The sequence below is a fragment of the Tupaia chinensis genome, unplaced genomic scaffold (genome assembly GCF_000334495.1).
Source record: "Tupaia chinensis unplaced genomic scaffold, TupChi_1.0 Scaffold140464_1, whole genome shotgun sequence".
NCBI classification, from domain to species: Eukaryota; Metazoa; Chordata; class Mammalia; order Scandentia; family Tupaiidae; genus Tupaia; species Tupaia belangeri.
In genome coordinates this window covers 59,840-87,552 of record NW_006200341.1, presented here as the reverse complement: position 1 = coordinate 87,552, position 27,713 = coordinate 59,840, and the positions used below count along the sequence as shown (strand labels likewise).

At 36.4% G+C, this 27,713-nt stretch overlaps 1 protein-coding gene across 1 annotated transcript in view; it reads right to left on the bottom strand.

Annotated features, from left to right (window-relative positions):
* Nucleotides 1-881: 881 nt before the first annotated feature.
* The window catches only part of LOC102493216 (vomeronasal type-2 receptor 26), a 46,732-nt gene continuing 19,900 nt past the window's right edge, over nt 882-27,713 (bottom strand). Inside the window, exons 6-10 of the mRNA XM_014593381.1 lie at nt 20,665-20,895; nt 18,596-18,719; nt 6,274-7,039; nt 5,243-5,342; nt 882-1,130 (exon numbers count right to left, since the gene is read on the bottom strand). Of these exons, the coding sequence (XP_014448867.1) occupies nt 882-1,130; nt 5,243-5,342; nt 6,274-7,039; nt 18,596-18,719; nt 20,665-20,895 (1,470 nt within the window). The remainder of the gene's footprint in view (nt 1,131-5,242; nt 5,343-6,273; nt 7,040-18,595; nt 18,720-20,664; nt 20,896-27,713) is intronic.

The following is a 27,713-nucleotide window of genomic DNA, read 5'->3' as shown; positions in this document are numbered from 1 at the left end:
CAGCATATCAGACCTTGGGTACTTTGCATGCATGGCTAGCATGTATCAAGCCAATCAGGCTGAGGATTTGAGCTACAGTCACCATGTGGCTTCCAGCACCATGGCCTGACGTGCTACTATGTGGGATAACATGGCTGGGCCTGTGTTCCCATTCTTATTGAAGTGTTATTCACAATATCCAACATATAGAAACCACTGAAGTCTAAAACATATAAATGAATGAAATCTATGTTTACATACACAATGGAATAATATGACTTTTAAAAGGGGACAGTCCTGGGACCAGCAGTTAGCATAATGGCTATGTTGCTGGATTCCCATGTAATCGACTGAGGTTCGTGTCCCAGACCCAGTGGCTTAAAACTCACGCCAGGCGCATGCGCGTGCATGCCCAAGATCCCAAGAGGAGAATGGAGGAGAAGGGATTTCGGCATGGCCATCCCAACTAGGGGGGTGATGTCTCGCTTTCTGTCTCTCAGTCTCTCTCTGTCTGTCTGGCGAGTGCACGTGCCCTATAGCAAAAACCTCTAAAAAAAAAAAAATCGGGAGAGGGACAATCTTGTAATTTTCAAACACACAATAAATTTGGAGGACATTTTGCTCAATGAACAAAACTAGATATTTTTCGTTTTTCTGATAATTTTTTAAATTGTGAAAAGTGTACATTTATGTTTATTACAAATATTTGTACATTGTGAAATAACTAAATGAAGATAACTGTATATACACTACATCAGATATTGATTATTTTTGTGGTAAGAACACTTAAAACTCATCCTCTCAGCAATTTTCAGGTATACATTATATTGCTATTAACCATGGTCACCATGTTGGTCACAGTCGTAAATAGAACTATCCCAATAATTAATAGATTCCTATAGTCACCGTGATGGATAATAGATACAACTGTACAGAGCCAGTTTATTCATGCTACTCATGAGGTACCCCAGTTCTCTGCATTTTTCTTTTCTGAGTGAGAAAACATGGAATACTTGACTATTCTGTGACTCAGCCAGCTCATGTTTCTCCTGTAGCTTTGGACCCAAGCTGGTGCCTGAAAGGTTCTGAGGAAATTTCAGGTCACTGTTCAAGTTTAAGTTGTTTCCTAAAATACTGTAAGATCGCACAGGCTGAACCATATTTTTAAATACTTAGATTAACCCTCTAGGCCTATCCATCCATAGGGACACACCTGGGTAGAACATTCTACTTATTGTCCATCATGAACACTCTGCAGTTTCCTGATTGTAACTTTCTCCAATAAATGCTTTTGAGTATTTACCCTGGAAGCTTATGTCACTGTTTCTCACTTGGCCATGTCAGTAGAGTATGAGTTGCCCCTTGGGGAAACATCCCTGCTGCTGCTTTTGGAACACATTCAGCCACATAATTGGGTATGCAGAAAACTGTAGAAGTCAAGGTAGGATAAAAGAAAGTTAAATACATGTGAATTTTTTAGTATTATTTGTAATCTCCAGTTTTTCCAGCACCATTTACTAAAGAGGTTTTCCTTTTCCCACAGGACTGACTGGTAACCTTTGTGAAAAATCAGTTGGCTGTGTGTTTGAGAGTTTATTTCTGGGGTCTCTATCCTGTCCCATTGGTCTACCTGTCTGTTTCTGTGCAAATACCATGTCATTTTGATTATCACAGATTTCTAGTATATTTTGAGGTCAGGGAGTGAGATGCCGCCCACTCCACTCTTGTTGCACAGGATTGCTTTGGCAATACGAGGTCTTTTAAGATTCCAGAAAAATTGTAGGACTGTCTTCTACATCTGTGAAGAATGTCTCTACCACTTTGATTGGCTATGGAGCCAGCCATATATGTTGTTTTAATTTTTTAAGTTTATTTATACTTTCTATGAAAAAAGAGACAAAGAGAGAGACATGGAATAAATAAATAAATAAATAAATAAATAAATAAATAAAGGTGCTCCCATCTAGGCCTGAACACCATTATTAACCTCCTAGTTTCAACTCATCCAAGGTTATGGGCACATGCCTGCCAGGCACAGTTAGGAAGGTCTCCAGATATGAACTCAATTTTTCCCATGAGATCAGTCCCTTAAAGTGTCATATTTTAATGTTGCACCATAATACTGACCACATGTTTTACTGTCGTCTTCTGGAAAATAGTCATTGAGACCTCATTGCATTGTTGATTTGCATGTTCCTGGGAAGTATTGAGACTGAGCCATTTTTCACATAATTGGCCATTCATATGTGTTCTTTTGAGAAACGCCTCTTCATGAACTCAGTTCATTTTGTAATCAGGCTATGTATGTGTGTTAGTTTGCTTTTGGATTCATTGCACTTTTTATATATTCTGAACATTAGTCCCTCATTTATGAATAGATTGATTTTTTGACTGTTCTTCATGTTGTTTTTATAAACTGCTAATTGTTTTATTTGCTTTGTAGAATTATTTTAGTTTGATATGATTTAATTTGCTTTTATTGTTTCTGATTTTGAGGAGTTATCCAACAAAACTTCACAGACCGATATCTTGAATTATTTTCTCTGTTTTCTTCTAGTAGCTTTATACGTTTTTATTTAAACACTATTTTACTTTTTGGCTTTTTTAAAACAGTTTTTCTTTCTTTTCTTTTTTTTTGCATTAAATTTCTGTATAAATTCTTTTTATGTTTAGAAAGTCTGAATAGGCCCATAACAAGCCATGAGACTGAATCAGTAATAAATAACCTCCCAACAAAGAAAAGCACTAGTCCTGATGGCTTCACCTCTAAATTTAAATTCTACAAAACTTTTAAAGAATTAACCCCCATTCTGCTCAAGTTATTTCTAAAGATCCAAAAGGGTGAAACTCTCCCAAATTCATTCTTTGAAGCCTCCATCACCCTTATCCTTAAAACAGATAAGGACAGGACAAGGAAGGAAAACTAGAGACCAATATCTCTGATGAGTATAGATGCAAAAATTCTCAAAAAGATACTAGAAAATTGTATCCAATAACGTATAAAAAAATTATTCCTCATGACCAGGTAGGCTTTATTCCAGGGATACAAAGTTGGTGCAACATATGTAAAACCATAAATGTAATACACCATATTAACAGAAATAAAGATAAAAAACCATATGATTATATCAATTGGTGCAGAAAAAGCATTTGATAAGATACAACATCCCTTGATGATCAAGACGCTCAGCAAAATAGGCATAGAAAGGTTATTCCTCAACACAAAAAGGCTATCTGTGAAAAACCCATAGCTAACATCATCCCAAGTGGGGAAAAGTTGAAAGCTTTTCCACTAATAACTAGTACAACACAAGAATGCCCACTTTCACCACTCCTTTTCAATATAGTATAGGAAATTCTTGCCTATACAATCAAAAAAGAGAATAAAATAAAAGGCATTTGAATAAGAAAAGAAGAGGTGAATTTATCTGTTTTTCAGATGACATGATTGTATACATAGATGACCCAACAGTATCCATGAAAAAATTCTGAAAGTAATACATGAATACAGTAAAGTTACAGGATACAAAATCAACATACAGAAACCCATAGCATTTGTATATACGAACAGCAGGAGGACTGAGATTGAACTGAAAAAAGTAATTCCATTTACAATAGCCACAAAAAGTCTAAGATACCTAGAAATAAATCTAACCAAAGATGTTAATTTGCTCTTCTCATCTGGATACCTAATTTTCTTGACAACATTTATTGAAGATACTGTTCTTTTCCCATTGTTCTTAGTTCGTTTCTTGAAAAAGAGGTGAATATAGTGATATTTCCATCTTTCCTATTGTGTTAAATTGGTTTATGTGTCCGCCACTTTCTATTTTGTACTTTAAAAAAAAATTTCCATCCTGTTTTACTCATTTAGAGAGACTTTTGCTATAGGGTGTGTTCACTCAAGAGACAAAGAGAAACAGAGAAACAGAAAGCAAGAATTCACCTCCTAGGAGGCACGGTCATGATTCCATCTCTCCACTTCCACTCTCCTCTCAGGGCCTTGGGCACTCATGAGCACATGCCTGGCATGAGTTTGAAACTCTAGATTTGGGACTCAAACCGAGGTCGAATATGTTGGAGTCCAGTGACATAACCATAGGCCATCTGCTGGTCCCTCCATCCTATTTTATTACTGTAACATTGTAGTATAATTAAAAACTGGTAGTTTTTTTCCTTCAACTTGTTCTTGTCTGTGTGTGTTTTGTTTTCAATATCTTGAAACTTCCATGTCTTTTGTGATAGATAGTATTCATACTTTAGAATTCTTTTCCCAAGTACTATGAACCCAGACATAGAAAGACAATATTGCAAATGTTACTCATTCATAGAAACTGGAAAGTATATCATAGAAACAGATTGAAAGCTATTGGTTAACAGAGATGGATTAATAGGATATAGGTGAAAGTAGGGCAAGGTTAGTTAAAGCTACAAAATTACAGCTAAATAGGAAGAATGTTCTAGCATATTGGATATAGTTAATAATAATTTATCATACATCTCAAAAAACTTAAAAAAGAAAATATGTAGTGTTTTAAAAGCAAACAAGTGATAAATATTTAAGGTGGTCAATATGCCAGTTATACACGCTCAATCATTACATGTTATATTCTTATATTGAAACATCACACAGAAACCCAAAAATATGTATAATGCTCACATATCAATTATTTTAAAAAGCAATTAACCCTAGGAAGATTCTGGAAATCTGTTGCCTGTGAGGCCATACTGATGAAAGAAAGCAGGGAAGAAGGCCAATACAAATGAATTTATGACTTTAATGAAGATTAATAGATTTTACAATGGCACCTGCAGTACAAAAATACAACTTTGGACCTATTATGCGTCAATTGCTTTATTATTTATTTATGGATTTTTAATGAGGAAAAGAGACATTTTCCCTGGTTATCTCACTGAAATTCTCCCTTATCCCTGTAGCATTCAAGATTATGCATGCGTCTACATGTTCAGGTGTATCCTGGAAGCAAACCCACAGCCCTCACATATGGCTTCCAGAATAGTGCAGCAATTCCCATAGTACCTATGTCATGGAGGCTGGGTCAGAGGTCTATGATTAATGAACCTTGTGAATGTAAATGATCTTCACTTTTCTCACCTGTAGTGAGAAAATTCTAATGCCTTGATCAGGGCCATTGCAATCACAGAGGAGCTACAAATTATGTGGATATAATGGTCAGGCAATAAATTCCTTCCTATGTCTACTACATATTTTTACTTGAATAATAAGTATTGATATTTTTACGGATAAAAATATCTGAGACAATTTTGGAAATATAACATCAAAACTTTGGAATGCTGCAGAAACTTGGCTTAGAGAAACATTTAACTTTTGATCTAGATTCCTAAAAATGAGATGAAAGACATCAAATCCACACTCCTTTACAAATCATGGAACTACAAAAACAAAATCAAAGTAAATGAAAAGATGCAAGAATGAAGATATTAAGATTAGAATGGTTATACATAAGAGATATAAAAAACATACCAACAATAATCGGTTCTTTCATGAGATAAAAAAAACTAACAAATGCTAGACAGGCTGTCCTAGAAAATTAAGAGAAGATACATTGGTATGAAAATAAAGACATTATTACTAGCCATACAGAAATAAAGAGTATAGGAGAACTCAATGGATAATGAATAACTAATAAACTCTACTAATTGATCAGTACCCAAAATGTCAGAAAAAGCCATTATCCTGAAATAGTACTGATCTTTGCAGTTTTTTATTACTATTTCTTCTTACTTTATACATTTACTCACTATACATCACTTTGATTGTAAGTTGAATGCAGTTTTAATAGCTGGCTAAGCTTAGTTTCACACAGTGCCTATTTCAAAAATTAAACAAAGACAAATTATTGTCTTTCATTTTTTAAAATTTTCCATAGGTTGTATGTATGTATGTACTGCCTAGAGAGAAACAGAGAAAGAGGGAAAGTGAAGAAGCACCCCCTCAGGGGATGGGGCCACACTGTGATCCCTTCTCCATTCTCCTCTTAGGATGTTGGGCAAGTATACTTGGCATGTTTTTCAAACTACTGGGTCTGGGACATGAACCATACAATCGGGCATGTGGAATCTAGCCACCTACATCAATGCACCACCAGCAGGCTCATGAGTCATTTTCGATGACTTTACAACAGAATAAAACTTGGGGTGCTTTTGACTCAAAACTCTAAAAATGTGATACAGACCTATGAGATAAAACCTTAGAATGCCTGTTTCCTCTGGAACCTTTTCTGTTTTCTAAACTTTTCAAGCAGTTCTTACCAGAACTTGCCCTTGGTGCTGTGGTAGACAGGGAGGAAGGTGACCCAGACACTGCAGAACACCAGCATGCTGAATGTCAGGAACTTGGCTTCATTGAATGTGCCAGGCAGGTTCCTGGCCAGGAAAGCCACAGTGAAAGTCCCCAGGGCCAAGAAGCCCAAGTATCCCAGGACACAGTAGAAGGCGGTGATGGAGCCCTTGTTGCACATGATGATGATGTGTCTGGGCTCAGAGTGTGAGTCTATTTCAATGAAAGGAGGAGAGGTTCCCAGCCAGACTGCACAGATAATCACTTGGATAAGAGAGCAGATGGGAATGGCAGTGTTAGAAGCCCCTGATAGCAGCAGGCACCTCATTGTTCTTCCAGGCTTCATGGCCTTGAATGCCAGAATCACAGTAAGGGTTTTGGCCAGAACAGTGGAAACTGCCACAGTGAACACAGGCCCAAATGTGACTTGTTGGAGGATGCAGGTGGCTGTGTTAGGATGGCCAATGAAGAGCAAAGGGCAGAGGAAGCACAAGATGAGGGAGATGAGCAGGGTGAAGCTGAGAGCCTGGTTATTGGCCTTGACTATGGGAGTGTGTCGGTGCTTCACGAAGACCACTAAAACCAGAGCTGTGACCACAGAAAAACACAGAGTCATGAAGGCCATGGACATCCCCACAGAATCTCCAAAAGCCAGGAAAGTTTCAGACTTGGGGAGGCAATGTGTTCTCTCACTGTTTGGATACTCCTGAGTTGGGCACTTGATACACTGCTCTGCATCTGGTAGAAAAGGAAAAACCATACAATCGGGCATGTGGAATCTAGCCACCTACATCAATGCACCACCAGCAGGCTATTTCAGTCTCGGTATTTCAGTCTCAAAATTATTTCATCTCTCTGTGTGTTGTTGAAGTAAATAGTCATGTTTGTGTCAATTTTGCATACAGACAACCCCTGATGTGATATTGACATACACCTATTAGGAGTCTACATTGGTGTCAGTAGATGGCATAACAGTTACATCCCACATGGTCAGCTGCAGTTCAAGTCTCAGACTTGGTGGCTTGAAAATCATGATGGGCACATGTGCTTGTGTGCTCAAGATCCCAGGAGGACAATGGAGAAGGAATGACAGAGTGACCATCTCCCTGGAGGATGATTTCTAGCTGTCCTGCTCACTGTATAAAGAGAGTGTACACAGGCTAAAGCAAAAACCTCTAAAACATAATCAAAATAAAAACATTGAATCATCAATGTTTTCTCTTTTGGAGAGGTTTTTCTATAGGGCATGTGCACTCACCAGAGAGACAGAAAACGAGAAATCACTCCCTGGGGGGGGGTGGTGGTGGTGGCCATACCACAATCCCTTCTCCTCCATTCTCCTCTTGGGACTGGGCATGCACACACATGCACCTGGTGTGAGTTTAAGCCACTGGGTCCGGAACTAGAACCGCAGTTGACTACATGAGAGTCCAGTGACATAGGCGTTATACTAACTGCTGTTCCCATCAAGTATTTATTATTTAAGAATATTTGATGTAATTTGAACAATAAGCTATTAAGAAGTAATCTGCAATTTAACAGATGCACAACTTTGACTGGAAGTTTCACTCTCATGTAGGTATCATGCCTTCCAAGTCTTCTCATCACAGATTTAGTTATTTATTGTTTTGTGCATTTCTTTTTTGAAACATATTTTTTATTTTTCTTTTTTAAAATTTATTTTATTTTTATTTAATTTCTTCTATACATTCAATCACTATATATCACTTAGCTTGTAAAGTCAATTTTCTCAGGATGAACACTTCACATCAGTCCAGTTGAGGATACTATACACACTATCATCAACAGAAAAACAACTTCTTTGTCCCATAAATAACTTGCCTCTCTATTTCTCTCCTTAATGTCTTTTCTCACACTCTCTTCCTTCTCCCACCCTCTTCTCACACTGTATCCAGTATCCACACTAAGAGAATTCTTTTAGCTGCAGGTAACATTGAACCCATTGAAAGTGGATCTCAGCATGTGAGAGCTTTGATTGGTTCATCTTGTGACTCAATGATGCTACCAAGGATGTTAATTTATTTCAGATCTATTTTCTTCTCTCCCCTGAATTTTCCTCATGGTAAGCCTTTAGTTCCCAAAAGTTTTAAAATTGCTTTAATAGAAGAGAAATTAATGGTTTTTTGGGCCAATAGATGACTTGAGTATTTTGACAGTTGGAGCCCACATAACTAATTTTGTGGTTCAACTCCTGAACCCAGCAGCTTGAAAGTCATGCTGAATGCATGTGCTAGTATGTCCAAAAAACAACAAAAAAAGATTGGAGTAGAATAGTGGCACGGTCACCCCTTGAGAGGGTGATTTCTCATTTTTTCTCTTTGTCTGTCTCTCTCTCTGTTTCTGGTGAGTGTCAATGACCTATAGCAAAAGAAAAAAAGAAAGAAAGAAGGAAAGAAAAAGAAAGAAGAAAGAATAAGAAAAGAAAGAGAAAAAGAAGGAAAGAAAGAGAAAGAAAGAGAAAGAAAGAAAGAAAGAAAGAAAGAAAGAAAGAAAGAAAGAAAGAAAGAAAGAAAGAAAGAAAAAGAAAGAAAGAAAAGAAAGAAAGAAAAGAAAAAAGAAAAGAAAAGAAAAGAAAAAAAGAAAGAAAGAAAGAAGGGAGGAAAGGAAGAAAGAAAAAGAAAGAATGAAAGAAAGAAAGAAAGGGAAAGATAGAAAAAGAGAGAAAGAAATCAGCTATTATCTGTTGATGATAACTTGTATAGTATCCCCATCTGGACTGATGTGAAGTGTATTCATGTTGGAAAATACTTTACAAACTAAGGAATATATAGTGATTAGATGTATAAAAGAAATTAAAATAAAATATATTCAATATAAAGAAATTAAAGGTTTTCTTATTTATTTTCAGAAAAAAAAAAAACTGTACCTAGTTCTGAAGACTCTAATTTTTGTCACTACCCTGTTGGTTTCTTTTTTGTATATAACATGTTGCTTAGTACCAGGCGACTTTTCTCATTGTACTGAATTTTGTCATCACTGTTCTTGTGAATTTCTCCATGTAAATTTTGAAAACTGTTGGATTGAACTGAAAACATTGAGACTTTGGGTGAAATTTTATTGCACATATATAATTAATTTCTATGAAATTATTATAATTATACTACTAAAATATGGAGTACATATTTTTAAATTTCTATTTTCACCTTCAACCATGGTTCATTAATCCTTTTTATAAGTGATAGGTAATATTTTCAGCCTTGCACATTGTAGAGTCTGTTGCAACTATTCACTTCTCTTCTGATGTAGCATGAAAGCAGTCATAGAGCATCTGAGAATAATGGGCAGGTCTGTGTGTCTATTACATTTTATTTACAGAAATGATGGCAGCTTACCCACTAATGTATTAGCATTTTCTTTAGGTAATATTTATGAAATATCATATACTCCAAATTTAAACTGTGATTGTCTATCACATTCTTCTTGAATTATTCCAGTTCCTGCCTTCTGCCTCAGAATCATGATTGTCACACAAAAACAGATGCATGTTTCCTTCTGGGTCCCTGTCTCTGTCTCTCTATTTTTATTTGTATGTTACACACTGTTTCAAAGGCTTCATAAGGTAAACAACTAATATTTTCTTGACTTATTGTAACCTGAAAGTATCTATGGACTCTTACTAGTCATTAAAACCAAATGATTTCTACTGTTATGATGACTAGATTGCATTTTGTGAATAAATTCAATATATTGCAGTATTTATTCTTTATATATTAGAAAATGAAAGTGTGGCTTAATGAAAATGTCCACATTTTATATCTGATAATATTACATTTTGTTTTGATATATATTTTTTAAATTTGTATTTTATATAACAGCTATTATTTACAGTTCTGGATTGTGGAATTTATTAGAATGTTGTGTGTTCAATTTTTAAAAAATTTTTGCATCATTTCCTTACTATCACAAAATATTTTGAATTGTAAGGTTCTGATATTAGTTAATTTTACCACATTGGACAAATTTTAGAGCATGATTGAAAAAGTTATTAAATATCTTTGGGGATCAGCAGTTAGCATAATGGATATGTTGCTGGACTCCCATGTAGTCTACCGCAGTTCAAGTCCCGGACCCGGTGGCTTAAACTCATGCTGGGTGCATGTGTGTGCATGCCCAAGATCCTGAAAGGAGAATGGAGGAGAAGGGATTGAGGCATGGTCATCCCCCCTGGGGGGTGATTTTTCGCTGTCTTTCTGTCTCTGTCTTTCTGGCAAATGCATGCACCCTACAGCAAAAACCTCTCCAAAAAAAAATGAATAAAAAGTTATTAGATCTCTTTAAAACAATGTATCTATACTTGCTTTGTGCTTGTCATCTGGAAATATACTTGTGTCATTTTAAAACTTTATCCACATCAGAATAAACTCATACATTTATTCCATTGTTCCATAATGTTCTCTTAGTTTGTAAAACTTTCAATTGCTGTATATCTTTCCAGCATACAAAATGAATTTTCCCAGCAAGAATACACTGTGTGTTAGTCCAATCAAAGATATTACCATACACACTATCATCAACAGATAATTTTCCGTCTTCTAAACTAGTTGTTTTGCTTCCTTTTACTCCATTGATTCCCTCTTTCACACCCCTTTTGTCTCTCTCCTCCCACACTGTCTCTAGTATCCATAGTTGCTCTCTTTGGTTTTATACCTTTCAGTTTCTTTCATAGAGTGTAGACATTTGATATATATGAAGTGGGGACATACAATGCCTCTTTCATAGTCTGGCTTGCTTCACTTAGCATTAAATCTATATTCATCCACTTTCTATCAAATGGCAGGGTCTCATGGTTTCTGTATGACTGAATAATATTCTACAGTGTATATATGCCACACGCTTTCAATCCATTCGTCCATTCTTAGACAGTTGGGTTGATTCCCTGTCTTAGCAATTGTGAACCCTATAATAAACGTGGATGTGCTAAGTGTTTTTCCAACTGAGTGTACTTCTATTCTTTGGGTAGACAACAAAAAGTGGAATTGGTGGATCATATGGTAGTTCTATTTGTAGGTCTTTGTGGAACCCCCCATATTTTTCTCTATAGTGACTTTACTAGTTTACATTCCCACCGAAAGTGTAGGACAGTTCTCTTTTCAACACTGCCTGCCAACACTTACCATTCTTTATTTTTCTATTTTCATCCATTCTAACTGGGATTAGGTGATATCTCATTGTGGTTTTGATTTGCAAATCCCTTATGATAAGAGACATTGAGAAATTTTTCAGATGCTTTTTTTGTGTGTGTATGTCTTCCTGGGAGAGTTCACTTTTTGGCTCATTTGTCCATCTTTTAATATGATCAAAATTTTTTTTCATGTGAGCTGCTTGAATATCCTTTATATTTCTGTATCAGTCCCTTATCTGAGGCATATTTTGAAAATATATTCTCCCCTTCCAAGGGTTGTCTCTTCACTCTATTTATTCTTCCTTTGGTATGCAGAAGCTTTTTAAACTGATGTAATCCCACTTTTTGAGATTATTCCCTGTGCTTTGGGGGTTTCATTTAAGAAGTCTTTGCCTCTTCTGATGTCTCTGAAACATTCCTCTGTGTTTTCCACAAGTACTTTTATAGTTTGAGGTTCTATATTTAGATGCTTTATCCATTTTGAGTTGATTTTGGTTAAGAGATAGGGGTCCAGTTTTTTTTGTTCTGTTAGTGGATATCCAGCACCATTTGCTGAAGAGATTTTCTTTGCTCCATTGGGTTGTCTTATGCCCTTTGCCAAAAAACAGTTGTCTTGGGAAGCAGCAGTGAGTGTAATGGCTATGTCGCTGGACTCCCACGTAGTCGACCGCGGTTTGCGTCTCGGACCCGATGGCTTAAAACTCACGCCAGGTGCGTGTGCGTACATGCCCAAGATCCCGAGAGGAGAATGGAGGAGAAGGGATTGTGGTGTGACCATCCCCCCTGGGGGGTGATTTCTCGCTTTCTGTCTCTATGTCTCTCTCTGTCTGTCTGGCGAGCGCACGTGCCCTATAACAAAAACCTCTCCAAAAAAAAAATAAAATAAAATAACAGTTGTCTTTATGTATTGGGGTGTATTTCTAGGTTCTCTGTTTCATTCCATTGTTCTGTATAACTGATTTTGTGCAAGTATCATGCTCTTTTGATTACCACAGCTTTGTAATATATTTTGGGGCCTAAATGTGAAATGCCTCCTACTTTATTCTTTTTGCAAAGTATTACTTTGGCTATACAGGGTATTTTATAATTCCAGACAAATTTTATTATTTTTTCCCTAATTCTGTGATGAATGGCTCTGATATTCTGATGGTGATTTAATTAAATATGTAAATTATTATGGGCATAATTGACATTTGATTATGTTAATTCTTCTAATTAAGGACATGAGATAACTTTTCAATTTATTATGTCATTTTTCAATTTCTGTTTTAAGTCTTCCAAAGTTGTCCTTGTAGACATTTTTGACTTCTTTGGTTAGCTTTATTCCTGGATATCTCGTATCTTTAGTGGCTATTGTAAATGGGATTGCTGTCTTCAATTCTACCTTATCTGCTCATTGCTGGTGTATAGAAAGGCTGTAGATGGGATCAGCAGATTGCGTAATAGTCATGTCGCTAGACTCCCACATGGCCAATTTTGGTTCAAATCCTGGACCTGACATTTTTTTTGGAGAGGTTTTCACTATAGGGTATGTGCACTCACCAGAAAGAAAGAGAGAGACAGAGAGACAGAAAGCGAGAAATCACCCCCCAGGGGGGATGGCCACGTTGCAATCTCTTCTCCTCCATTCTCCTCTCGGGATCTTGGGCACGCATGCACACACGCCCAGTGTGAGTTTAAGCTGCCAGGTCCAGGACTTGAACCGTGGTCGACTATGTGGGAGTCCAGTGACATAGCCATTACGCTAACTGCTGGTCCCCTGGACCTGACATCTTGAAATCCATGTCAAGTTCATGTGTATGTGTGCCCAAAATCTCCAGAGGAGAGTGGAAGAGAACAGACTGTGAATTGGCCTCCACCCCTGAGGGGTGATTTCTCACTTTCTGTTTCTCTTTCTCTCTGGCAAGTGTTTTTGCCTCATAACAAAAATATCTCAAAGAACAACAACAACAACAACAAAAACCTTAGATTTTAAAATGTTGATATTGTAACCTGCCACTTTACTACACTCATTTATCACTTCCAGGAGTTATTTTTTAATTGTTGCTGTTTTTGTTTGTTTGTTTGTTTGTTTGTTTTTAGGATTCTCTTTGTTTTCTATGTATATAATCAGATTGTCTACAAATACAGATAATTTTCCTTCTTTTTCCCCTGTTTAAATGGTTTTTATTTTATTCTATTTTCTGATTGCATTGGCTAGGGCTTCCAGCATTATAGTGAAAAGGAGAGGAGAAAGTGGGAAGCTTTGTAGCTTTGTCTTGTTCCAGTTTTCACTGGAAAAGTTTTCAGTTTTTCCCCATTCAGTATGATGTTAGCTATACGTTTTTCATAGATGGCCTTTACTGACAAATTTCCCTTGAATGCCAATTTTGCTGAGGGTCTTCATCTTGAAAGGATGTTTTATTTTATGAAATGATTTTTCTGCGGTTATTTATATGGTAATTTTTTCTTTCTGTGAATATGACTTATTACATTTATGGTTTTGTATATGGTGAAACACCCTTCCATCTCTGGGTAAAGCCTACTTAGTTGTAATGTATAATCTTTTTATTGTGTTCATGGATGCATTTTGCTAGTATCTTGTTGAGAATGTTTGCATCTATATTCATCAGAGATATTGGTCTGTAGTTTTATATTATTGTTTTGTCCTTGTTTGTTTTGGGGAGCAGGGTGATGGAGACTCCATATATTGAATTTGTGAGTTCCTTCCTTTGGACCTTTAGAAACCATTTGAGTAAAATCAGCGTAAGCTCTTTAAAAGTTATGCAGAATTCACAAGTGAAACCATTGAGATGTGGATTTTTCTTTGTTTGGAGGATATTTATTATGGATTCAGTCTATTTATTATTGCTGTATTCAGACTTTCTATATCTTCCTGATTCAATCTTGGTAGATTATATGTGTCCAGAAATGTATCCATCTCATCCTATTTACTTTTGTTGCTTTATAGTTGTTCATAGTATTGTCTAATGATCTTTTATATTTGTACTATGTCTGTTGTAATATTGTCTGCCTCATAACCAATTAGATTTATCTGATCACTTTCTCTGTTGTTCTTAATTAGTCTAGCTAACATTGTGCTACTTTTGTTTATCTTTTCAAAGAACCAGCTTTTGGTTTCCTTCGCTTTCTGCGTAGTTAACTTAGTCTCTATTTCATTTATTTCTGCTTTAATTTTAAAATGTTATTTATTATTATTATTTTATTTATTTTTAATTTTTTAAAACTAATTATTTTATTTAACTTTATTTATTATTATTATTTTCCAGTTTGATCAGAGAAAGACAGAGACGGAAAGCGAGAAAGCAACCTGCCAGGTCCAGGACTTGAATCGTAGTTGGCCATGTGGGAATCCAGTGTCTTTAACCACCATGCCACCTGCTGGCCCCTATTTTTAATTTTTTTATTAAAAGTTCTTTTATACATTCAATCATGTTATTAAATGACTAAGATTTAAAAAAAAAATGAAAAGTGCTGATGGGGGTGTGGTAAAAGGGGAACTCTCTTACACTGCTGGTGGGAATGTAAATTGGTCCAACCACTGTGGAGAACAATTTGGAGATTCTGCTGCTCTGATTTTTAGTATTCTTTTCTCCTGGCATTTTGTTGCTGTTGTTTTAGGAATCCCTGAGGTATCCTGTTAGGTCGTCTATTTGCCACCTTTCAGTTCTTTTCTTCTGAGCAATAATTGCTATGAGTGTCATTCTTACAACTGCTTTCACTGTGTCCCATAGCTGATAAAAACTCATGTACTCAGGGGCCGGCAGGTGATGTGATGGTTAATGGTGCTAGACTCCCTTATGGCTGACCATAGTTTGAGTGCTGGACTTGGAGGTTTGCTTTCTCACTCTGTGTGTCTTTCTCTTTCTTTCTTTCTTTCTTTCTTTCTTTCTTTCTTTCTTTCTTTCTTTCTTTCTTTCTTTCTTCCTCTCGCTCTCTGGTCAGATAAAAATATATAAAGTTGAATAAAATAATTATTTAAAAAAGGAATGTATTTATAATCATTGGTTTCAATGAACTGCTTTTTATTTCAGTCTTAAATTCTCCAGTGTTTGCAAAGTCATTGAAAAATAGGATTAGGATGTATAGTTTCCAAATGTGTGTGTATGTGTGTATTCAGTTTTTTTTTTTCCCTGCAGTTGATTTCAAGTTTAATTTCATCATGGTCAGGGAAGATGCTGGATATAGTTTCTATAATGTTGAATTTGTAAAGGCTTATTTTGTGCCCTTTCATGTAGTCAAACGTCACAAATGTTCCATGTGGGGTCAGAAAAGTGTACATTCTATGGTTGTTGGACAAAAGGTTCTGTAGTTGTCCACTCTATTTTATTTATGGTATCCTTTAGATCCTTATTTCTTTGCTTATTTTTGTGTCTAGATGATCTGTCTGAAGAAGAGAGTGGGGTGTTGAGATCCACAATGATTATCATGCTGCAGTGTCTCTCTCACTTTAGATCTAGTTGACTTTCACATATGTGGGTGCTTCAGAGTTGGGTGCATAGATATGTATGTTTTTATATCACCTTGGTGAATTAGCCATTTTAGTACTATATAGTGTACTGCTTTGTATCTTCTTGAAGTCATTGTCTTAAACTCTATTTTGTCTAAGTATCGTGACTCCACCCTTTTTAAAATTTCCATTTGCATGAAAAATATATTTATACCCTTCATTTTCAATGTATTTATGTCTTTATGTGTTAGGTGTGGTTTTTTATTTTTATTTTTATTTTATTTTTATTTTTTTGTAAGCAGCCTTTGAATTGTCCCTCCTCTTTTTAATCCATTTAGCCTGTGTCTTTTGATTGGAGTATTTAATTCTTTAATGTTCAATGTTATTATTGATATTTACAGATTTATCCCTGTCATTTTGTTGGCCATTATCTTGATTAATTTTTTTTCTCTCCTTTTTCTTTATCTGTCTTTAATTTTCCTGATATACTACTCCTTTCAGTACTTTTTAAAAAGCCGGTCTAATGTTACTGAATTCTATCAGTTTTTGTTTCTCAGAAAATTAGTTTATTTGTTCTTCCCATTTGAAAGATAATTTTTCTGGGTATAGTATTCCTGGTTGATATTGTTCTTCTTTTTCTTTCAAAATATATTTCATTATTTGTTTTTAGATTGAATCACTGTAATTCTTTTAATGTTTTGAATATGTCTTTCCATTCTTTCTTTGCTTGTTTTGTTTTGGTTTAGAAGTCTGACGTTAGCGTAACAGAATAACCTTTGTAAGTAACTTGACACTTCTCTCTTGACATTTTTAGAATCTTTTCTTTATCTTTGATTTTGCCCTGTCTATGATGTACCATGGAGAGTGTCTTCTTATGTTGATTATATTTGGTGTCCTTTGTATTTCTTGGATCTAGATGTCTGAATGTTCCTCTAGGTTTAGAGAGTTTTCTGCAAGTATTTCAATGTAGACAATGAACTCCAGGTGTTGAGGAAGCTCTTCAAAGACTTGAAGGAGGAGATAGATACCATAATTAAGACTCAAACAGAACTTCTACAGATAAAAATTGCAATATAGGAAATCAAAACGTTCCTCAAAAGTATGAATAGCAGATTAGACCACAGAGAAGATAGAGTTTCTAATCTGGAAAACAAAACTCTGACTTAAATAAACCAACAAAAAGAATTAAAAAAAAAAAAAGAAAAGAGGACAACAAGTATTTTTTCTACAAGTATTTCATAGCTTCTTTTTTATGGATATATAGGGAGTAGAGTTATCATAAGGTATTTATATATTTCATACCTCTTTGATTTGAAATGGCTCTGTCTGTACATAAAACACACACACACACACAAACAACAGTCAGGTCTTCTTTCAATAGGTCTTCTATGCCCTTATCAGATTCATCATCTTCTGGAATATCTATTTTTTGGAAAGTTGGGCTATTAATATATCTGGAATTTCCTTTCTATTGTCCTCTTTTTTTCATTCTTTTTGTTGGTTTATTTAAGTCAGAGGTTTGTTTTCCAGATTAGAGACTCTCTCTTCTCTGTGGTCTAATCTGCTATTCATACTTTTGAGGAAGGTTTTGATCTCCTGTATTACAATTTTTATCTGTAGAAGCTGTTTGATTTTTATTTATGGTGTCTATCTCATCCTCCAAGTCTTTGAAGAACTTCCTCACCACCTGGAGTTCATTGTCTCTGTTCTCTTGCCTCTTATCTAGTTTTTCTTAGTATGAATATTCTGAATTATTTTTCTGATATTTCTGCAAATTCTTTTGTGTTGTCTATGAATTGTTCCTTCAAGGGAGAGCTATTTTCTTGTTTCCTCATATGTCTATGCCTCTGAATGTTTTCTGGTCATCTGATGAATTATCCAATCTTACACCTTTGTGTGGAATTGAGTGGAGAGGATGAGTTCTACTTCTCATGTGTGTTCTTGGAAAGCCTTGTCTTCCAACCAGAGAAGTGTGTATGTATCCAGTTTTAGGTGATGATTCCTTTCTCGGTATCTCAGAAGCAGGTGCAACTGAGGCAGAGCTAGAAAGATTCAACTGGAGGAGGAGGTAAAAGTCATACATCGCAAAGTTCTGCCATCTATGAAATCTCAAAATACACCTGGGCAGGCAAAACACAGTCTGAGACACATGCTCCATTTGTGCTCTCTACCTTTGTATTGCTTCTGGTTGCTGTAACTATGGGGAAGACAGTTTTTAATAGTGAAGGGTCATGGTAGGGAGGTGGTAAGAGACACATTTGCATGGGAAAAATACAGCAAGAGGTCTGTGATATGGTCCCATTGGACTCTGTCTCTTTTGCAGCTGCTGGTTCCCATGACAACCATTTTTAAGCTTTCATGAAACTCAGAGGTAGCCTTGATTTCAACTGTCCTTTTTTTTAGAAGACTTCTACATGGTCAAGTGTGAGATCTAAAATAGACACTGTTTTATACAGCACTGGATGTAAGAAAGTTTTACCTTGGATCAGTTTCAAAATTTAGTCTGATATGAAGACAGTCAGAAAAGAGGTGACACACAATAGAGTAGCAATCATGTTTATGACATAAACATATTGAAACAATAAGTGAACACACAAATTGAGAACAATGATACTCTATATTCCATTTCTACTGTTACTGGCTTCCTTTTTATGGCTATATAGGGAGTGGAGTTATCATAAGGTATTTATATATTTCATACCTGTTTGATTTGAAATGGCTCTATCTGTGCAGAAAACACAAAGGAAACAACAATTAGGTCTTCTTTCAAGGACAGTTTTCTGGAATCCAGGACCACAGCTCTGGCTGCACACAGATTCAGGAGTCTGAATGCAAAAAGGAATCATTAGTCATAATTATGTATAGTACCAAGAGCTTTGAATGGATATCTTCAATCCTGTTTATCTGTGAGAAAGCTTTGTCATTTAACATAACTTTACTAGGGGACAGCAGATGACATGGTAGATAAGGTGCTGACTCTCACATGGCTAACACCATGGTTCAAGGCTTGGAACAAAGGCATGGAAATCATGCCAGACACACGTGTGCACATCTCCAAAATCTCAAGAGGAGAACGTAATGTAAGAGATTGTGACATGGCCATCTCCCCAGGGGGTGATTTCTCATTCTCTCTTTCTGTACCTCTCCAGTGAATATACATGCCCTAGGGTAAAAAATTTTAAAATACACACACAAACCCACATACATAAATATAGTAATTATCTTCTCACTTTCAACCATGTTCATATAACCTGGACCATTTTGTTTTTGTGCTAGTGGATGCAGGCCCTCCAAACAAAGAGAGGAAGAGAAAGATGCATCCCACATGGAGAATGGTTATGCTGCAATTCCTTCTCCATATTTCCCTCCTTTGGGGATTTCGGGCATGCATACATTTAGGTCCAGCATGTTTCTCAAGCTACTAGTTCTGGGACTCAAATTTTGCAATCAGCCATGTGAGATCTGGCTTTCTTAACCACCATGCTGTGGAACCAACCACTATCACATTGACTTCTAAATAAATTGGTATGATTAGCTTTCCTTTTTATCATCTCCTTACCAAATATTACCAAGATATCTAATTATTTTATTTCGTACATAGCTAGAAATATCCCATGGGTTTTCTCTTAGTTAACAACTTCATCCAAAACCATTTTAATACTGATTTCTGTATGGCAAATGTGCTGAGAAGTTGAGTTCATCAGTATAGTTAAATCATTTCCTCATATCTGGTTAGTTAGAAAACTTTAGGTTATAGATTTAAAAAAAATTAATGTGAAAAAAAAGACCCTAATGTGATATGTATACATATCATTAAAAATTACAGACCAAAAAATTAATAATAAGAGTGATTCATAAACCATGTATTGTGGTTAATCCAATTCTGGGCTTCTGAGTTCACACAAGACATTGCTTTTCAGATATTAAGAACCCAAGACATATATAAAGAATGATTATTTTAGAAATCACCTTCTAATCCATTTGTTTGTTATTATGGTAAATGCTTTAAGATGCTTAGACCAAGAAAATTCAAAGAATAAAAGGTATAAAGGACAAGAGTAAATGGGAATGCTATTTTCAAGAGATGAATACCATCTTTTTTCTTTTCTTTTTAGTTTGTTATATAGAGTTTGAGCTCTCACCAGAGTGAGACAGAGATAGAAAGAGAGTGAAAAGAAGTGAGAAACCACTCCCTGGTGGGATGGCCATACCACAATCCCTTTTACTCTAGTCCTCTCTTGGGATTTTTGGCATGCATGCACACATGCTGGGTACAAGATTAGAACTGTGTAGTCATCCACCCATGTGTGATCCAGCTGCCTTAGCCTCCACACCATGACCTGGCCTCCACACCATGACCTGGCCCAGTGAATGGTATATTCATCCATAATATACTCATGTTTACAGCATGCCAACCTATAATATAGACTGTCTACAAAACATAAAGGGTTTCAGGTCCATACATGGCAGTGATCCAATAAAATAATAGACTAGCCATATATTTTCTGTAATAGGCAATATGATCTCTAGGTTATCTATATTTGTACAATGAGAAAACTGCCTGAAGGTGAAGTTTTGAGAACACATTTACCTTATTAATAAAAATCAGTTCTTACTATATTTGTAGGTAGATAATGTATAAGCAAAATCATATTGTACAAAGTCAGGACATAAAAGATAAATTTAATGCTGAGTTAAAACAATCACAATTTATTTCAGGACTCTGTTCAGATACCACTGTACAAATTTAATATTGAAATTATATCATACCTCATTCAAACTAGCAGGCCATTTTATCAGCATTTTATTGATGACCAAGCCTTGATCATGAGGGCTCTTGTAGACAAAGTCTCCTACTTTAACCAGTAGCCAACTGGTTGAATTTTTTTCAGAAAGTCTCACCAAGTTGTGGATATCATACTGTGCCAAATTTATGTCATCAAGGGACAGGTTATACCCAGTGCTGTTTGTAAATTGGCTTTTCTTCATAAATGGATGAAGCTGGTTGAGAGGCAATATTAAAAATAAGGAGTGCACTTAATTTAGAGGTGGATGATTTTTATCTATCTTGGTAATAATTATATTCCCACCTCCCATAAAATTACTTTTTGGGTATATCCATCTCCTACTCATGTGACATGAACTCTTTCTTTCTTCATGGATACAACTGAAGGATAATTGCATCTTCTCAGAAAAATTCCAGATGTTTCCTAAAGGGCAGTTTGTGTATAAATTGGAAAAATCCAGACTAGTAAAATTTGTTTGGGGGTTCTTAAAAGGTAGTCATGAGGGACCAGCAGGTGGCACAATGGTTACATCATTGGACTCTCACATAGCAAACAGCAGTTAGAGTCCTGGACCAGTGGTTTGAAACTCATGGCAGTTACCTATACATGTATGCCCAAATCTCAAGAGGAGAATGGAGGAGAAGGAATTGTGATGTGACCATGATCCTTGGGGAGGGAGGGTGATTTCTCACTTTTTGTCACTTATCTCACTCTGACTCTCTGGCAAGCACAGGAACTCTATAGCAAAAATCTCCCAAGGAATAAAAAGCTAGTCATGGTACTTCATGAAGGATACAATATGAATGGATAGGTTTAGTTTCTCTTTTTTCATGTTTTTAAAAGAATTATTTTATTTAAATTATTTATTTTATTTTGACTGGGGGGAGAGAGAGAGCAAGAGTGAGAGCGAGAGAGAGAGAGAGAGAGCGCAAGTGAGAAAGCAAGCCTCCAGGTCCAAGAGTCAAACCATATTCAGCCATGTGGGAGTCCAGCATCCTTAACCACTATGTCACTCACCAGCCCTGATTTAGTTTCTTAGCAGTGGTGATGATAGTACAAATATGTGCCCATGTCCAAATTCATCATAATATAGATAATAAATATGTTCAGCTTTTAAATATCAAGTACACTACAATTAAGCTTTTTAGAAAGGAACACATGCATTTTCTTTCATTTTTTTTTTTTAACTTGGTAGACAGAAAGAAATAGAAACAGAGAGATAATGAAGAAAGAAAGCAGTCTCCATAAGCAATGTCCATGCTGCGGTCCCTGTTTCTTCATTTCTCCCCTTTTTCAGGATTGTGCATGCATGCACACATGCCCAGCATGATTGTCAAAACTCTGGGTAGGGACATATACTATTTGGTAGGCCATATGGGAACCACTGCCTAATCATGAGTCCACAGAGGTGTCCCTATATTTTGTAGGGAAGTTTTGTTGTTATTGTTCGTCTTGTTTTGTAAAAATGATTGTCATGTGGGGATCAGCAGTTGGCATAATGGCTATGTCACTGGACTCCCATGTGGTCAACCACAGTTCAAGTCCTGGACCTGGGGCTTTAAACTCACGCTGGGTGCATGTGCGTGCCTGCCCAAGATCCCAAGAGGAGAATGGAGGAGAAGGGACTGTGGCATGGCCATTTCCCCTGTGGGATGATTTCTCACTTTCTGTCTTTCTGGTGAGCACACATGCTCTATAGCGAAAACCTCTTAAAAAAAAATATTGCCATGTGACATTACAAAAAAAATTATGACAAAACACAAATTTAAAATTCTTGAATTTTAAAGTGGCCTTTTAAAGAACTGAGACCTGGAGAATCCCTCTTTCCCCATTCTATACACAGTTGGGACATCCGTCCAAGCCATGGCCCTGCTGTACAGTGAGTAGCAGAGGGCTGAGCTGCAGAGACCATGGCTCATCCCCTGCCACACACCTCTGAATTCTCAAATTTTAGCATTTCCTGAAGTGTGCAGCACACACACCTTCTGTCTTCCTCAGTTTAAGCTCAGCAGCTCAACCCCAAGTGCACCTGTTCTCTAGTGATTGGGAGAATTTTGAATTATCCAGGTCCAGCAACAACAGTGCAGGTTGCTGGGTGATCATCAGGAAGGCAGAGAAGCAGATACATCGCCGGTCACCTCCTCTCACACACTTTACACACTCAGAATGAACTCAAAGAATTTAAGAAGAAACATATAATTTACCAGGTGACCAGAAACCATCTCAGAGACACAAGAAATATGAGAAATCAAAATATATCTCTCTCCCAAGGGAAAACATCAATTCCTCATCATCCACAGACAATACAATGGAACTCACAGAAAAAAAATTCTGAATATTCATAGTGAAAAAACTAAATGGCACAGAAGAGAAAAGAGACAATGAACTCCAGAAGATCCAGGAGATGAGGAAAGGATTCCATGATTTCAAAGAAGAAACAGACACCATGAAAAAGAATCAAGATCCCACGAGGTGAATGGAGGAGAAGGGATTGCGGCATAGCCATCCTCCCTGGCGTGTGATTTCTTGCTTTCTGTCTATCTCTGTCTTTCTGGAAAACACACATGTCCTATAGCAAAAACCTCTCCAAAATAAATAAATAAATAAAAGATAATCAAGTGGAATTGTTAGCAATAAAGGCTGTAATACAGGAAATTCAAACTCTGTTGATAATATAAAAAAGAAGAATAGAGGAACTCAACAGATGGCATAATAGTTCCATCACTGGACTCCCACAAAGTCAACCACGGTTCAAGTCCCAAATCCAGCTGTTTCAGACATACTGAGTGAGTGTGTACATGTGCCCAATATCCTGAGAGGAGAATGGAGGAGAAATGATTGCAACATTGCAATTCCCCACGGGGAGGGGGATATCTTGCTTTCTTTTTTCTCAATCTCTTCAGTGAGTGTAAATGCTGCAGAGTAAAAACCTCTCTAAAAACAACAACAAAAAGCAAAAAACATTATGCAGAAGATCAAATCAAAGATGTAGAAGATAAAACCTCTGACCTAGAAAAAATTACCTAAAAGACTTAGAAAGTAATCAAGAAAAATGAGGAAAATATGAGAAATACTAGATAACATTAAGCACACAAACATCTGGATAATTGATATCCCAGCAGGTGAACAAAATAGCAAGAGTATTGATAATCTATTCCATGAAATTCTGGAAGAAGACTTTTAAAACCTAGAGATGTATTTGAATATCCAGACATGAGAAATACAAAGAACCCCAAATAGAATCAACCCAAGAAAATCTTCTCCAAGGCACATCATAGCCAGATTGGCCAAAACCACAGACAAAGTCATGATAATAAAATTGTCAAGAGAGAAACATCAAGGTGTTTATGAAGGTTATCCAATTAGGCTAATATCAGACCTCTCACTGGAAATAATACAGGCAAAGGAAAGAACAGGGAAATATATTGAAAATGATAAATGAAAAAAATTTAATCAAGATTACTAGACCCAGCAAGATTATCCTTCATATGAAAGGAAAAGATAAAAAACATTCTTAGATAAACAAAATCTGAAACAATTGAACAACTCCAGAGTGCTATACCAGGAAAAGTAAAGTCGAAGAGACAGAAATCAGGGAACAAAAATCAACCAAGAAATGAGCCAACATAATGACAAGAAGTCTGGAAATATCAGTAATAATGGTGAATGTTAATGGATCAAAATCACCAGTCAAGAGACTCAGACTGACTGGCTTAATGGATTAAAAAACAGAAACTCTCTATCTGTTGCCTATAAGAAATGCAGCTCATGGATGAAGACATAGATAGCCTAAACATTAAGGTCTGGGAAAAGGTTGCAAACAGAAATAAAAATGGGCTGAAGTCACTGAATTGATTTCAGACAAAATAGACTTTAAGACAAAAAATATAAGAGACCAAGAAAGATATCATGTACTAGTAAAAGGGCTAAACATCAAGAAGATATAACACTTAAAAATATCTGTGCATGGGAACCAGCAGTTAGCATAATGGCTATGTCACTGGACTCCCACGTAGTCGACCGCAGTTAGCGTCCCGGACCTGGTGGCTTAAAACTCATGCCAGGCATGTGTGCGTGTGTGCCCAAGATCCCGAGAGGAGAATGGAGGAGAAGGGATTACGGCGTGGCCATCCCTCCTGGGGGGTGATTTCTTGCTTTCTGTCTCTCTGTCTCTGTCTGTCTGGCGGGCGCTTGCGCCCTATAGCGAAAACCTCTTCAAAAAAAAAAAAAATCTGTGCACACAATTCAGAAGCACCCAAATATGTGAAGGAAAGACAGATCTAAAAGGACAGGTAGGTTGCAACACTCCAAATGGTGGGATCTGAACACCCTGTTATCTCCATTAGACAGACCATATAGAAAAAAATTAACACATACAGAACCTAAGAGATACCGTAAATCAAATAACTTGACAGACATTTATAGAAAATTCCACCCCCAAAACATAACATATACATTATTCTCACCCCCACATGGAAACTTTTTGAAGACCGACCATTTGATAGAGCTCAAATCAAGCCTTTACATGTTCAAAGACATAAAACTATATCCAGGATCTTCTCTGACCACAATGGATATTAATTTCTGGAATAATCATCAGAAATATACAAACACATGGAAACTAAACAATGGACCCCAGAATGACTTCACAACCACTGAAGAAATTAATACTTAATCTCATGTAAACCTACTTGTCTATTTCAAATATCTACAAATAGAACTACCATATGATCCAGCAATCTCACTCCTGGTATCAAAGGACAGAAGAATTTTGGAACAGCAGTTGGCATAATGAATATGTTGCTGGACTCCCATGTGGTGGATCGTGGTTGGAGTCCCAGACCTGGTGGCTTAAACTCACACAGGGGGCATGTGCGTGTGTGCCGAAGGATTTTTAGTCAGAAAAGTGCTTGCACATTGATGTTTACTGCAGCATTATTCACAATTGTTAAGACATGGTACCAACCCAAATGCCCATGAACAGATGAATGGACTGAAAAAGTGTGGCGCGTATGCTCTACAGAATATTACTCAGCTATAAAAAACAACAAGACCTTGGCTTTTGACAGGAAGTGGATAAATATGGAAAATTTACTGTTGCGTGAAGCAAGCCAGGCTATGAAGGAGAGACATTTTATGGCTCTAACATATGTCTATGTTACATATTTAATGCAATTCCAATCAAATTACCAGAAACATTCTTCACAGATCTAGAAAAGATAATCATAGAATTTGTCTGGAATTATAAAAGACCTTGTATTGCCAAATAAATCCTGTGAAAGAAGAGTGAAGTGGATGGCATCTCACTCTCTGACCCCAAAATATATGATAAAGCTGTGATAATCAAAGTGGCATGGTATTGGCACAAAAACAGACAGTTGGGCCAATGGAACAAGATAGAGACCCCATATATAAACCCTAAAACATAAAGCCAACTGATTTTTCACAGATGGTACCAGTCAATCCAGTGGGAAAAGGCAGACCTCTTTAGCAAATGGTGCTGGAAAAACAGGGTATCCACCTGCAGAAAGATGAAACTGGATGCCCATATTTTACTATTAACAAAATTCAACTCAAAATGAATCTAAGATCTAAACCTAAGATCTCAAACTATAAAACTACTGGTAGAAAATACTGGAGAAACTCTGGGAGACATTGAGGCATGTAAAGGCTTCTTCACTAAGTCCCCAAAACACAGGCAAAAATTTCCCCCAAAAACCAAGTGGTATTACATCAGATTAAGAAGTTTCTGCACATAAAAAGACACAGTAATTCGTGGGAATCCACAATCCTCAGAATGGGAAAATATTTTTGTAAACTATGCCTTTTATAAGGGACTGATAACCAGAATACACAGGGAACTCAGTTGGCTTACCTGAAAAGAAAAAAAAAAATCAACTCAACTAAAAGATGGGAAAAGAAGCTGAATCAAAAACTCTAATAAAGACAGATTAACAGTCAAAAGCACATGAAAAAAAGTTCAATGTTCCTCATCATAAGGGAGATGCAGATTAAAACCACAATGAGATACCACCTAAACCCTACCAGAATGGTGAAGATTAAAAATACATAAAATAAGTGTTGGTGGGATTGTGAAAGGGAAATTCTTCTACACTGTTGGTGGGAATTTAAATTGGTCCAGCCACTGAGGAAAACAGTTTGGAGGTTCCTCGGAGAACTCCAAAATAACTCATGTGATCCAATAAATCCACTCCTGGGTATCTACCCAAAGGACAGAATACTCAGTTGAAAAGTACTTGTACATCTATGTTTACTGTGGCACTATTCACAATTGGTAAGATATGGAACCAACACAAATGTCCACAGACAGATGAATGGATTGAAAAAGTGTGGCACATATACTCTATGGAGTACTATCAAGCCATTAGAAAAAACAAACAAATAAAAACACTACAAGACCCTGGTATATACTAGAAAGTGATGAATATGGGAGATTTATTGCTGAGTGAAGCAAGCCAGGTTACAAAGGAGACAAAAAATGTCTCCATTTGACATATATTGACTGTCCCCACTCTGTGTTACAGACTGAAAGATTGGAGGATATAAAAGCATTGAAAATAGTTATGAACACTGGAGTCAGTGTGAAAGGAGGATGGGAGAGGGGAAGAGCATAGGGAAATAAATTAGAGTGAAAAAATGGAGAGGCAAGAAATTTATTGGACCCAGAAATGGCTTATTACCTACTGATGATAACATCAATAGTATCCTCACCTGGACTGGCCTAAAGTGTATTTCATGTAGGGTACATTTACTTTATAAGCTAAGTGATGTATAGTGTTTGAATGTATAAAATAAATTTAAACAGAGTGGTCTTTTAAAAATCTTAACCTTCAGATATTTGACATTCAGTGACAGAGAATAACTTGTCTATACAACTGGTATTTAATTCTTTGTTTTGGGGGGGAGAGAGGTTTTTGGCTATAGGGCACATACGCTGGCCAGAAAGAGAGAGAGAGACAGAGAGACAGAAAGCAAGAAATCACCTCCCAGGGGGATGGCCATGCTGCAATC